The 14,220-nt window shown below is 41.2% G+C and overlaps 1 protein-coding gene across 3 annotated transcripts in view; it reads left to right on the plus strand.

The window, feature by feature from the left end:
* The first annotated feature begins 441 nt into the window (after window positions 1–441).
* Window positions 442–14,220, plus strand: part of POLR3B (RNA polymerase III subunit B) — a 71,620-nt gene continuing 57,841 nt past the window's right edge. Inside the window, exons 1-9 of one of the 3 annotated variants that reach the window (XM_077783375.1) lie at window positions 442–491; window positions 2,303–2,335; window positions 2,858–2,914; window positions 2,996–3,060; window positions 3,418–3,493; window positions 6,582–6,682; window positions 8,902–8,993; window positions 9,633–9,750; window positions 10,782–10,890. In XM_077783375.1, the coding sequence (XP_077639501.1) occupies window positions 3,008–3,060; window positions 3,418–3,493; window positions 6,582–6,682; window positions 8,902–8,993; window positions 9,633–9,750; window positions 10,782–10,890 (549 nt within the window). In that variant the 5' untranslated portion in view covers window positions 442–491; window positions 2,303–2,335; window positions 2,858–2,914; window positions 2,996–3,007. Of the gene's footprint in view, window positions 492–793; window positions 897–1,393; window positions 1,421–2,302; window positions 2,336–2,857; window positions 2,915–2,995; window positions 3,061–3,417; window positions 3,494–6,581; window positions 6,683–8,901; window positions 8,994–9,632; window positions 9,751–10,781; window positions 10,891–14,220 lie in introns of those variants that run through there. The other 2 variants (XM_021535985.2, XM_021535973.3) reach the window with 2 other exon arrangements.

Raw genomic sequence — 14,220 nt, forward strand, 5'->3', positions numbered from 1 at the left:
GCTTCTTGTTTCATCTTGAACTGGGGCAGATGAGTAGCCCCCCATTTGACTGCGATTTTGGTGTCTCTAAGCACCGAGCCTTGTACAAGAGAACGAGCAGGTTTGTAGGTGATTCAGCTACAGCAGTCAATAATAACAACAACGCTAAAAGCTGTTTCCCCGCGTTGCTTTACATGCGAAAAAATACAGGAAAGCCATTTAAAGCCCGACTGCTCCATGTCCCCGCCGCCTTCCGGCGGGGATTCAGGGCAGACCTCGGGGCGCTGCCAGCTCTGCAGTGGCCCAGCGGGGCGGGCCGCGGGGCACCGTGAGGGGCGGGCCGCGGGCAGAGGGAGGAGCGGCTGCCGGGCACCGTGAGGGGCGGGCCGCGGGCAGAGGGAGCAGCGGCTGCCGGGCACCGTGAGGGGCGGGCCGCGGGCAGAGGGAGGAGCGGCTGCCGGGCACCGTGAGGGGCGGGCCGCGGGCAGAGGGAGCAGCGGCTGCCGGGCACCGTGAGGGGCGGGCCGCGGGCAGAGGGAGGAGCGGCTGCCGGGGGCTGTGAGGGGCGGGCCGCGGGCAGAGGGAGCAGCGGCTGCCGGGCACTGTGAGGGGCGGGCCGCGGGCAGAGGGAGGAGCGGCTGCCGGGGGCTGAGGGGCGGGCCGCGGGCAGAGGGAGGAGCGGCTGCCGGGCACTGTGAGGGGCGGGCCGCGGGCAGAGGGAGCAGCGGCTGCCGGGGGCTGGGCGCGCTCAGCGCTCGGAGGTGCCCGGGCAGCGCGGGGCCGGAACCTTCGGGGCGGCGCCGGCGCGCGGGGGACGCGCTGCGCCGCAGCGCCGCGGCGCGCGGGTGGCCATGGAGGCGCTGGGGCTCGGTGCGCTCACCCCGGAGCAGGCGGCGGCCCCGGTCAACACAGTGGAGGTCAGCGGGGCAAGCGGCCGGGCTCGCCTCGGGCTCTCCCGGAGCGTGGCCGGGCTGAGCCGAGCCGGGCTGGGGGGGAAGGAGTCTTGTGGCGGCGCACACGTGGAGCGGCCGCTGCCCGTGCTGCGCCGCTGGGTGTGTGTGGGTGTTTGGTGGGGGTTTGCTTGGTCCGAGCTGTCCCTGGGCAGCCCCTCGTGAAGCCGGGCCCCGTCTGCCCGGGCTGTGTCCCGCGGGGTGGCAGGGACCTCACAGCTCGTGTCCTTCCATCCCCCTGCCATGGCACGGACACCTTCCGCTGCACCCTTCTCCTTCCAGCCTGGCCTTGAAATATTTACTTAAAATTAAAACCATTAGTCTCATCCTTAGGTCATCAGTTTAATTGCATTACTGTTTAACAGATTCAACCCCTTTTTTTTAGACATAGCATTTAAATTATAAAAAATCAAGCACTCTTCATCTTTCCAGACTGTAAACGCTACTGCATATCAGCCACAAGGGACCAGTGGTATAAGCCACACCATTCTGTACGTCTCTTTTTACTGCATTAGCTTTGCCACTATTAGATGTTAAATTGGGATCACAAGCAAGATTAGTAGATTAACAAACAGTAGCAGTGAAGGCTGAAAGCCAAGAGCACCATCAACATTTCTGTGGGTAGAAGAAAGCTAACAACTTTCTACAGGTGTTTTTGGTTTAATTAATTTTGTAGTATTTTAAAATGGTAGTATATGGAGAAGCATATGAGGACTGGGAACACTCCTCCTAAATAAATGATTTTGTCTCTAGCCAAAGATATATGCAAGTTTTTGCACTGCCGTGGTGGGGAAAACATGGGGCTGACATAGAGATGTTCCCTATGCTCATTAATGATTAGAGATGGGAGAAAGTTTGTAGGAACTTCGATACACTTAGCACTTGTCAGTACTTTTGCTAAATCTCTGTAGGATTTAGGGTCCTGGTAAGTGTTACAGCTGCTCCCAGGACTGAGGTTCTTGCATGTATTTTGTAAAGCAAATGTTGTAGGAAATCTTCCCTTTTTACAAATATAATTTACAGTGTTAACAGAACAAAACCAGAAAAACATTAGTTGGTCTTAAATGAGGACATGGTGTTAAGGAGTTTTCTCAGAAAACTATATTTTCACAGAAGTTACTCTCAGGAAAGGCCGTGTGCAATTGCATCCCAAATACTGCTTGTATGGTTTACTGAGATGATCCAGGTAATTTTTATCCACCTCTGTTGGCTTTAGACAGTTGTTTCTTGGTTTTTTCCTAAATGGATCTGATTTTAAACAATGTTACCGTTCAAAAAACAACAATAGGAATAAAACATGTAGACAGAGGCTCAGGCATGTTAGATATTTGGCTAGTCCTTGGAAAGATGTCTCAAACTGTTTTTGTTTTCAGGAAAAATGGAGACTTCTTCCAGCATTTCTGAAGGTTAGTGCTACACACTCATTTCATGGTGTGACTATTTCATCTCCTTTCTAACTTCACATTCCTTTCTTCTGGCTCTTACTATTTCCCAGAATACCTGTCCTCACTTTTCTGTGGATTTTGCCTTTTGTTTTAGTTCCTTGCAGTTATCAGTAGACTTCTTCCATAGATTGTTTTCTTGATTAATTTAAAGATTATTTTGTGGAGATATCCTCCTAGAGGTTTGCATTTTGGTGTGGTTATTCTCAGTCCATAGTGTATATATGTAATGTTTCCAGATTATTTTTCCTGTTTTACTGGCTCTCAGAGATGCTATCCATGCTCTTTATATGACAGTTCCAGTGTAAACCTGAAAATGTAGTGGAGAACCAGAGTGAGCATCCAGCCACTTCCCAGAAGTTTGTCAGCTGAAAGAATTTAGCACAGTTATCCAAACCCAGTTATAAAGGCTTATATCTTAATTTCTGCCTTATGTGATTAATGTTACTGAAGCTGATTTTATTTGCTGCGTGCATTATTTTTCAGGTGAAAGGACTGGTGAAGCAGCACATAGACTCATTCAACTATTTCATCAATGTTGAGGTAGGCTTTCCTGGGTGGGGGAGAGTGGCTCTTAGTACTCAGAAAAGGCCATGGTTCCATTTTGTTCTTTTTCTCCTCCAGATAAAGAAAATCATGAAGGCAAATGAAAAAGTGACAAGTGATGCCGACCCAATGTGGTATCTGAAGTAAGCATGAGATGATTTCCATATCAGTAGCAGCATGAGTACTGTCTCAGGGGTTTGTTTATAAGCACTTCTGTAGGTATAAATCAAGAAGGTGTTTTTCATGACTTATCTCCTACTTTATGCAATGAAATATGGGAAGATTTAAAGGTTTACTGCACATGCAGGCTAAATTTGAACTAATTTGACCACAACTCAAATACAGTGAGTTACTTTAGGAAGAATCATTGGTCATTATTGTCAAATTGTCAAACTGTGTTCATCAAAATAATTTAATTTTTCAGTATATGTAAAATTTTGCTTCCTTCAGATTCTTTGAAAAATATTTGCCTCATTGCTCATTTTGAAACTGTATTACAGGTACCTCAATATCTATGTGGGTACTCCAGATGTGGAAGAAAGCTTCAATGTGACACGACCTGTATCACCTCATGAGGTATTAATATTTGCATCTGTCTTGTTGAGTTTTTTTGTCTTGGAAAATAGCTGCATGTAATTTTGAGTACATGTGTGTTACATTTGGTAGTGCATTGCATTCCACCATCACTGTAAAAGCAAGCTTCAGAGACTGAAACATCATTACATAAATATTTTTAATTTTATTCTAAATTGTTGAGGGTTTTTTTTTCCTGTATTCAGTATTTTGTGTTAGGTGAATTTGAGTGGGTTTCTATGAAAGTAGTGAAAAGTATACTTCTCTTGCTTCATCTTGTGGCTCTCCTCATGACAGAGCTGAAGTCCTCATGCCATAATGTAGGGTTTTTTGATATTCTCATTTACTTATTTTTAATATTAGCCTTGCTACTGTCTGCACCATAGGTCACTTCAGTCTCTGTTTCCTTTACAGTCTTTGAGAACTCGTATCTGATTTTTTTGCTCTTATTTTTAAAGTCATAAAGCAAACATGGGAATTTTAAGCAGAAACAGATGGAAATTGTTAAAATTACAAGAAGCTACAGAAGAACATTATCCTTCTGGGGGGTATATTTTATTTCATTGCAGTGCTGTAGGCATGTAGGTTACCAGATGGGTTGTGTACTTCTGGAATAAAGATGTGTGTTGGAGGACATGGTGCTGTGACTGAAATCAGAAAGTCTCTTGGTTTTGACCAACAGGATACAAGGTAGCTCTTGTATGTATGAGAAAGCCATAAGCTAACATAAGCTTTGAACTTCTTAGGATTGCTTTCAAGTATCTAAGACATTCAGTTCTCTTCAAAGTGCTCAGGAACACAGTATTTCTCTCCTGCTACTGTGCTTTGAGATTTATACCACTGCAACAGAGGTAGTGACCACTTCTTTTTGGTCTCTGGAGGGAGAACCGAGCTTGGAACTTGCACTTATTTACCTGCATGCAGCCTGTTGTCAACCTCATAACTCAGTTCATGTATCAGATGCTTTTTCCTTGCTCTATCCACTTGATACTTGAAATGTTTTTTGGCATCTAATCTAGACTATAATGAAATAGATTCTGTGCTTTGGGGAAATTCTGTAAGAATCAGCTGTCTAGTGGCTGCCACTTGGGCATAGCCACTTTCTGTCTGCAGTGACCTCACTCTAATATCATTTGGTTTGATGGAAAGCTTTAGAATAAAGCCAGTAACTCAGCCAGGTGTAATACATGATTGTTGCTGCATCTCACAAATACATAGTTAATATTCTGTCAGTAAATGTGAATATGCACAAAAGGAAACAGGAAACATTAATATGAATGAAATTTTATGCAAAAAATTGTTTGTGGCAAATAACTCATATTCAAGAATTCAGGTATTAATATGCTTGCTTGCTGTATAGCTAAAGTGTTTGTACATGCAGAAGAAGGCAAAATAAATGCTTAATAGAGCACATTGACCTTGAGTTTAGAATGAGATACTCTTGTGTCTCTTGTCTTCTCATTGATGCTTAATGCTAGTGCATAATATCTCTTTATTGTTGCTGTTCTGTACACAAACAGCGACCATAGTTATTTTCTTAAATAGGATGCTGCTCAGGTCAAGCCTGGGTGCCTTAAAAGAATATTAGATAGGAGTCTGCTGTTGTGTTTCTCTATTGAAAGCTTATAAAATTCCTTCCCAAAACCACCTAAAATCATTAGATTTTTATGAGGGTCTGAGTGTATATCAAGTCATGCCTGTCTTTTATTTTCAGGTGTCTATAGTAAGAAGGTACCTCAAGGAAGGTGATACAAAAATACACATACTGGAATATTGCACTGTAATTTGTATTTTATATCTGTGTCTTGTGTTAAAAAAGCATACCCAGAGAGTCCCAAGTAGTACTGATTTTTTCCCCCAGGTAGCACTAAAGCCTGTCTAACTCTTTTTACTCCAGTCCTTATGGGAGTTTCACAAACTATTCATACAGATGAATTTAAAGTAATTAGGATATGGAAATACTCTCAGTTACTTTTAAATTGGATGTAGTTGCTGGGAGCAGAATGGCACCTAGTTTGGTTCAAGGTATGGCTTGAAAGCTGCTGCTGTATATCAGTATTTTATTACTGGAGAAGAGGTTTACTTTGTAGCGTGAAGAGGAGAAGCATCAAGTTTGTGAAGATTGTTGAGGCGTATTTTTCTATAGAGCTGCATTTTCAATACACAGCACAATCTTAATTGCCTTTTATTAGTACATAATCAATACACTGAAGGACTGCAGAAGTGTAAGTGCAAGTCTGACTACTGATAAACCTGTAATCCTGGAGCTGAAAGGTAAAGCATGCTCGGTGAGGTCACAAATGACTTGCTGTGAGTTGCTCTGTTGTGTTCAGCAGGTGCAGTAAGGCCTGTCTTGCATGAAGAGACACAATACCTTAGGGGCTGGCAACATCTTAGAGTGAGGCTGGGGAGAGCAGACCAGAAAGATTGGATTAGAAATTATTGAGCCTTGAGGTATCTAATGCCTTAGATATGTTTATTTTGCTTCTCTTGGTCTCCAAGGAATTTGCAGACAAATTCTGGGAATCTTTGCAGGAAGTGATTCTGTAGTGAGCCTTCGGTAAGTCATCTTTAGAAATGGTACTCTACAGTGAGGTTTGCTCATTCTGATAATAAAGTAGCATGGTGTGTCTCTCAGTCTTGTGCCTTTCCATTCTGTCAGACTTCATATGGCAGCACAGGTCTTCAGCTGTTGAGAGTCTGCAGTATAGAAATGTCCCTGAGCTGAGCACTGCTCAGACACGCTGATCTTTGTGCTAGCACTACTGATTAGACCTGTTGGTTAATTAGAGCTGTTGGTTTAATTAGACCTGTTGGTTTAATTAGAGAGTTTAGGAGTTAAGCTCTGCAGTGCTGTCTTCTGAAGGCAGAGGTCTGCTGGTTAATTTTGAAAATCAGAGCAATTGTATATGGACTTTCTTAGATTTTGTTTTAAACAGGAGAGTGTGTCAAACATTCTTCAGGTATCATGAAGATGTTGCCGAAGCTTTGCTTTGCTTGATTTCTTTGTGAGAATTTACAGGACAGGGCTGTTTTTAAGAGAGATTCTTGAGGCAACACCTGACCTGTTGTGTGCCTGTTGTCGTTTCAGTGCCGCCTGAGGGACATGACCTATTCCGCACCGATTACTGTGGATATTGAATACACCCGAGGCAGCCAGAGGATCATCCGCAATGCGTTACCCATTGGCAGGTGAGGCACCACTTGCTGAGGTGCTGCTATCAGTTTTCATGTACTGCCATGCTGGGAAGAGTTTTTACTGAAAAACAGATGTAGGCCAACCTTGCTCCCTTGTTAAAAGAAACAATGAACAGGCAACTCTTCATAAACAGCTGTACAGGATTTTTATGGTCTAAGATCTTGTTTTGCAAAAGCTTCTGATAATGTCTCCTTCCAGAGAAGGATGGATATAAGGATAAATGTTGTCTCTAATTCTGTTGGTATAAAACCACAGAGGAAAATGCATGCCTGGAGCTGCAAGCTGCATTATTGTAAAATTAAATCAGGCATGTTTGCTTTGTAGCCAAATTACTCAGTCTTTCATACATAGTATGTAGAGTAGCATCTGTGGAAGGTGGATGATAAAACCAGGAAAGCAAGCATTTGTTCTGCTGCACAAGTTAAGCTTTCATTTAAAATTGCTTAAATTATAATGTTAGACTGGCTTTAAGGACATACATGCAAAAAGTTTTTTGCTGTTAAAAACTGTTAATATCTAGTTATTATTTCCATGGGAAATAATTTTCCTTATCTGTCCCTGGTATTATACTTGTTTCCTTTGGCCAGTGGTCTTGTTTGACATGCAGTTTGGACTGGAACAGATGTTTCACCAGAGTTTTCAGTTAATGGTATTTGAGTATTCCATTTTACCTTATGCCAACTGCTTCCTGTTTCTGATATAAACAGCCGATGCATTAAGCTTATATTGTGTGTGACAGATTTTGCTTGTCATAGGAAGCTTCTTATCTCTAGGAAGCACTTTCTTAGTGATATACAGTGACAAGATAGCTTTTTATACTCTGCAGAAATACAGAATTTTAGTTCATCGGTTTTCCTTTAGTATAAAAGAATATGAAAACAGGAAGGAAAATAATTTATGAGATCTGAATACAAAAAGTATAGTGCAATCTTGTTTCTTATTGAAGTAAATTTGAATGAAAAATCTCAGAGGTTGAAAATATTTGTGTAGTAGGACTCATGAATAATTTTTGTCAATGTGTATTTTAGAAAACACTTGGAACACAGTTCTTACAAAGGCTGTACACCAAGGAGGGAAATTCTGTAAGCTGGGTCAAAAGTCAGCTTTTCTGTAGAAGAGGCTAAAGGCATGGAGGTCTTTTGGTAGATGTAGTGGTAAACTATTTTTGTCTTTTGTGAAATACAGCTTTCTTTTTGGAAGTAAACTACTCTCTTTCCAAAGTTTTAATGAAAAACCTGAGAGTGAAAAGGTACACTATGAAGCTGACTATAAAAGTACACTTTTCAATAATAACTGCAATGTCATTGCTGGTTAGCTGTTAAATAAGCCAAATTGAAAGTAAGCATTCCATGATTTATCATAGAACAATTCAGACAGAAAAATTCAGGTTGAAAGAGTACAATCTCCTCAGCCTCTAGTACCGCCTCCTGCTCAAAATGGGTCATGTCTGTGATAAACCAGGTTGCTCAGTGCTTCATCCTGTTGGGTCCTGAAGGCCTCCATGAATGCAGACTACCCAGCTTCCCTGTGCAGCTTCTGCACTGTTTGACCGCCCTCATGATGAAGAAGTTTTGCTTTATATGCAGTCTGTCAATCTTTAGTTTTTCTTTTATTTATTTCCCTAAGCATTGAATTTTTAAAAATTTCTTGAAATATCCTTCCACCACATGTTGTTTCACAAAATGCTTGCTTGCAGGCTTCTCTGCTAGGACACCAGAGAAATCAGAGCTTACTCCTGGGGAAACTTCATGCTTAGGTTATGAATTAGAGGCACTATCTCTCTCAGCCAGAAGGTGTCATTCCTGTATGGGAAATGAGATATCAACTAACTTTATCTAATAAAAACTGGTAACAGTGGATCTGCCGTGGCATGTTCTTCTCTGCAGACTGTTTTGGGGACCAGGAGTCTTTGCAATAATTGTCATTGGCCTTGGTGACCCTGCTTGTCACAATGCCTGAGTAGCTGCACAACAATTAAATAGGAAGTCTGTAGTTTCTGCTTGCAGGTGTCCAGTTTCAGGTCTTTTTTGAATTACATGTTCAATGAAATAAGGTGGGCTCAAATGAGCATGCTGTTGGTTACAGCATGCATGAGTTCTGATCACCTTAAATGTATATCTCCAGTTTATTCAGCCTGGCGTTTGTTCTGAATTTGACTATTCATATTTTTCTGTCTGAGTCTGAACTTAAATTGTAACTGGTTTTCTTGCAGAATGCCTATAATGCTGCGTAGCTCCAATTGTGTACTTACTGGGAAAACTCCCGCAGAATTTGCCAAACTAAATGAGTGTCCGTTAGATCCAGGTACATTTTCACTCATGTTTTTGTTTTTTTTTTTTCCCGTCTGTGCTTTGAGTTTTAAATCTTTTTCAGCAAAGAAATACCCCTTTGGTATGTTTCCTGCCACCTTTAAGTCATTGTGGAAACTTCTCAAGTGTGTGCTTGCAACTAAAATAAATTGTCAGGGTTTTGCTGAGAACATGAATAGTTGGTATTTGCAGACAAAGTTTTCAACCCCAAAAAGCAACACACCAAAATATAGAATATTTTATTTTTAATTTTGTATATGGTGTTGTACAGTGATGTGCTATATGGGAAAAGGTTGGAGTTCATTCATTGAAAATTAAACAGATTAAGAAGAATGGAGTATAATGTCCTCCAGAGTGGGAATTCCTTTGTCATTGCCTTTTGTAAAGCAAGAATAAAGTGTTACATATAATGCATGGTAATATTTGATATCTAGAGAGGAGTTGGAGGGTTATAACAAACAACTTCTTTGGTTTTTATCTGTCAAGTTTGTTCATTACTCTTTTAAGTGAGAATTTACTCTCCCATTGTGTACTTAAGATTTACTTTCTAATAATTTATATTCAAAGGCATATTGGAGGAGCCAAGTAAGGTGCAAGGGTACTGACATGCAAAATATTTTTTTCTGTTAACTAGGTGGCTATTTCATTGTTAAAGGTGTAGAGAAAGTCATTCTTATTCAAGAGCAGTTATCCAAAAACAGAATCATTGTTGAAGCTGATAGAAAAGGCACAGTTGGTGCTTCTGTTACCAGGTATGGTAAATTCCTACCATTTCATAAAGGAGATAAACCCAAAGCTTTAGAACTTAATTGGTGAAGTTTAAATAGCTGTGGAGGTTTCTTCCTAGTATAGTTAAAAAAAAAAGCTGAAGAAAAAGCTGTAGGCATTCAGTGCTCCTGTCTTGCTACTGTCATTTTGTATACTAAAACTTCAATCCCTAAACAGTATAGTATTACCATAAAAATCAGTGAGAGTTGCTCATGTGTTTCAGGATTCATCTCAGATTAGGAAAAGCAAGTTCTAATTTTTAGTGTAACAAAGTACACTTTGTAATTGATGGTGTTTGGTCTCAATTTGCAGCAAGTAACATGAAATTACTGCAGTGGAAATTGGATGTAATCTTTTGTCTGTTTCTCTATATAAAACTGTCATGAAACCTTTAAAGGCAATGGCAGCTGAGGAGGAAACAAATATTTTTGTACAACACAAATTACTGAAAATGGCAAAGTAGTCTAAATTTGGCCTTTCCTCCTTGATCAAGTTTTGTTTCTATTTTATTTGGCCTTTGGTTGGTTGTTTTTTATTTTTTAAGCTGCATTCTGGTCTTTTGTATGGTACTTGTCACTATTCAGTGTGAGGGCTGGTTTTTCTTCTCCAGAGGCCTCACTTCTCTCCTAGCTGCTCTGCTGTCTCTCAGTAAGTCTGGATGAGGTTAATGGACCACCAAATGGTGTTGTGTTGTTACCACTGTTGTTGCAGTACTTGTTCCCAGTTTGACCTTGCTGGTTACATCAAAACTGATTATCAAAGCATGTAAAGATGATTTTGAAAAGCACAGACTTCTACTTTAAGTCAAATATTCCAAATAGTGCCCAGCACAGGTGATAACACTCTTGAAGTTACAGGCTGATCCCTGACTGGTTTGATGTAATTTTTAAAAGAGGAGAAAGTGGGATTAATTCAGATGAAAGATTGTTCAATCTTGCTAAGTTCTATACAAAAGATACTAAGAATCAGTGCAAGCACTCTGTTGGACATAGTGTTATTTTTATTTTAACTTCAGTTCCACTCATGAGAAGAAGAGCAGAACAAATATGGTTGTGAAACAAGGAAGATTTTACCTGAGGCACAACACTCTGTCAGAAGATATTCCCATTGCTATCATATTTAAGGTAACACAGCTGATTGTTTGGAAAAAAAAAAAGGGGGGGAAAATGCTGTGCTGTAGTTCAAGAATGAAGACTGACAGCAGCTCTCAAGTTAATATGTACAGAAGGATTTGGCAGAGCTTAGAAACTGCAAACTTTTTCCCCCTGGGAAATCATTTTTATTGTACAGCAAAAACGAGAATAAGTGCTGTATTTTCCTGCAAGTAGAGCACTGCTGGGCCAAGACAAATACCTGCCACCCCCTTACTCTGCCTTATGAGGTATCTCTGTTGCTACAAGTCAGAAGCATTTTGGTTTGTTGTGAGCTATGTTGCAAGTTGTGTTAAGGGTCATTGTTTCTGGTTTTCTGTCTGTGAAATCCAATGTATGGACTACTGCCAGGAGAGGTGGTGGGTGTACATGCTCTGTCCAGCTGCTGGAGAAGACAGCAGGGCATGGCCAGGCCTTAGGCTGAGAGCTGTCCTGCCAACAGCTGGAGCTCCTTCCTGTCCTGTCCTGCTTTGCTGTGGCTTTACAGCCCGGTACGTTGTGTGGGCAGGAGAAGACTGGGCTGCGTTCTTGGAGGTACAAAAAAGCCTCTGTCTGGAGGGATGTAGGCAAAATTCTCTTTTTGTGTTCTCTGTAGTGGGTTACAGCACAGGTTTGGAGAGGTGGTCACAGGAAGTGATGTGCCAGGAGAGGGCAGCACGAGGTTGCAGCATCCGAGCTGGTCGGGCCCGCAGCGCAGTTGTTATTTACGGGTTTGTCTGAATTACTGCAGCACTTGCTGTGCCTTGGTACTAGCAAATAGTTTAATCATTTGGTTTAGGCTGGAGAAGTAAATGGCTGGTGCTTCTGATTAAGCAAATCTCTTCAAATAAGAGAGTAGTTAATCTGTTTCTAGTGACCAGGGCTAAAGGAATTTGAGGAAGTATTTATGGACAGAAATGTACATAAGAGTGCCAGAATTAAGTTCACAACTCTTGTGTTGCAGGAAACTGTTAATGTGTCTCTTAATCCATTTGCTCAAATACCAAACTGCTGGATTCCACCTTACCTTATAGATTTTTATTACATTTTGTCACCCTGTGCTGGTACAGATAAATACCTGCTCATGTAGAGTAACTGCTCTGGGTTGTTGTCTCAAGAGAAGGTTGTTGGCTTGTTTTTCTAAGCAAAATTATACTGACTATTTTATTACCTTCTGACAATGCTTGCTGTAATTATCCCTCTCTTCATATGTATCTTTTATATTTTAGATAATATTCCTTAATTTTTCATTTATTAATTACATAAGTGCTTACAGTTGTTATAAACTCTTGGCTGTAGTGCTTTTCAATTATTTATATTGATTTAATACAGTAGCAAATTAGCTACACCCACTTTAACTATTCTGAATGTTCCATTCCAGCTGTTCTCATGAGTGGTCATCTTTTTTACTCTTCCTTTAATGACATGAAATTCAGGCATCTTCTGTCTACTTCTGGTGAGTCTCCAGCTGGAAATGAAAGAAGTCACCAGTCTCCATTTTCCTTTCTTGGGTATTGCTGTAATGTCATTCTGTTTAACTACTAGAAGCAAGATTACAAATGCAATAGCCTTCAGCCTGGAGAATCCCATATTTAGGAATGCCTGTCTAACTTCAGCTCTCTCACGTGGCAGTATTATACACTGGAGATCTGTTGAAAAAGCAAGGAGAATAATTCCTTTCTGCTAACGCCCAAGCCTTGGGCATGAAGAATGTGTCTTCCTTGTTACTGGTAGCTGTTCTGCTTCTTGTGATGGTGAGATCCACATCTGCAAGGGGCAAAATAGAGCTGTATAGATTTGAGGTCTGAAGTTTTGACTGCCTTTGAATCCTTAACTTGTACTGAAACAGCTGCAAATTTAATTTCTAATTAAAAACTAAAATGAGAAAGCAATGGCAAAAATCTATTGCTCTGCATTTCCTCCCTGATCAGCATCCAGGCTACAATCAATTTCTACAGACCTCTGTGTTTTGACTAAGAAAACAAATAGTAATTGGTAGAGGGCTGCTATTCAGTGCATTGTCCAGCTAGAGTGGATAGATTGTCAGGGACTATCTGAGAGACAGTGGGCAATTTTGGATTGTCTTTCTAATCCCAGAAGCTTAATTGACATGATGTTCTGTATGTGACTTAAGAAGTTGATCAGATGCAGAAAATCATTGTAGCATTATAGAAGAGACAGCAAGGCTTGCAGATTTATAATCTAATGTGTATTTAAAGCAACTGCATCTGTAAGGTGGAGGTCTACTAATATATCCTCTAGACATCTTTGTCAAAAACAAGGACTGTGAAATAGAGAGCACTACAAACACCACCAACTGGCAGATCTGAGGCCTAGAATTCTTAGAGCTCCCTAAACAAGAATCTAAGGTCACCCTTTTGTTTCAGGTACAAAGTCATGGACAGAGATGCATACTAGGGGAAGACCTGAACACGGTGCTCTCCATCATTGCTTTTGGTGAGGAACGAAGCCCAGGCATCTGGGCTGTAGGGAGTAGAGTAGATAGAGTAGATCTAAAAGTACCTTGATCTGGATAGATAGGGACTGGACTGTGTAGGGTCACCCTAAAGAGGCATCTGCATTCAGTTCATCCTCCCCCATAACCGCATTCCTGAATGACCTTGTCCTGTTGCGTTGTTTTTTCTGCCATCCAGACCTGTAGGGATCTTTGGGATGCTCAGACATTTTACAACCAGTTGTGTCAAATGCATGTAAGTTGTGGTTTTGTGAAACTTAGCACATTGACTACAACTAACTGAAATTTGACAGGCTATAAGGCGTGTGCCTGGCACTACTCTAGGGCAGACTTGGGGTATCTGTTCTTTAGATATGAGGGAGTTAGAGCTTTGTAGCTGTGCTAGCTTAAAGAGTTTTCCGTAATGTTTCTTCTAATGAGTGACAGAAGCATTAGTGCAGTCCCTATGTATGAAAATGCAACTTTACTTATGAAGTAGTGACATAAAGCAGACAATTTTGCCCCTTAAGTGTGTGTCTGTTGCAGTTTTTAAAGGGCTGTTAAATGCCTTGTAATTTGCGTCTTGCTTACTTTGTAACACTTCTTCTTATTAACACTTCATTAGTTAATATACATATGTGATCACAGGGGTATTTAGAGTGTCTTGAGCTGCTTTGCAACCCGCCAGACCTTTGTTTTAGCTGTCAGCTGTTCACATCTCATAGGGCTGTGTGAATTCTGCACAGTGCTCTTTTGAATATGTCAGGCTAGGAGGTGCTTTACGTGGGGGGCTTGGGCAGTTTCAGGTAGCAGTGAGCATTGGAGGAGGTGTGGAATGTTTGTGTGGTACGTAAGGGTGTTTCTATCCT

The sequence above is a fragment of the Lonchura striata genome, chromosome 5, assembly GCF_046129695.1.
Source record: "Lonchura striata isolate bLonStr1 chromosome 5, bLonStr1.mat, whole genome shotgun sequence".
Classification (NCBI taxonomy): domain Eukaryota; kingdom Metazoa; phylum Chordata; class Aves; order Passeriformes; family Estrildidae; genus Lonchura; species Lonchura striata.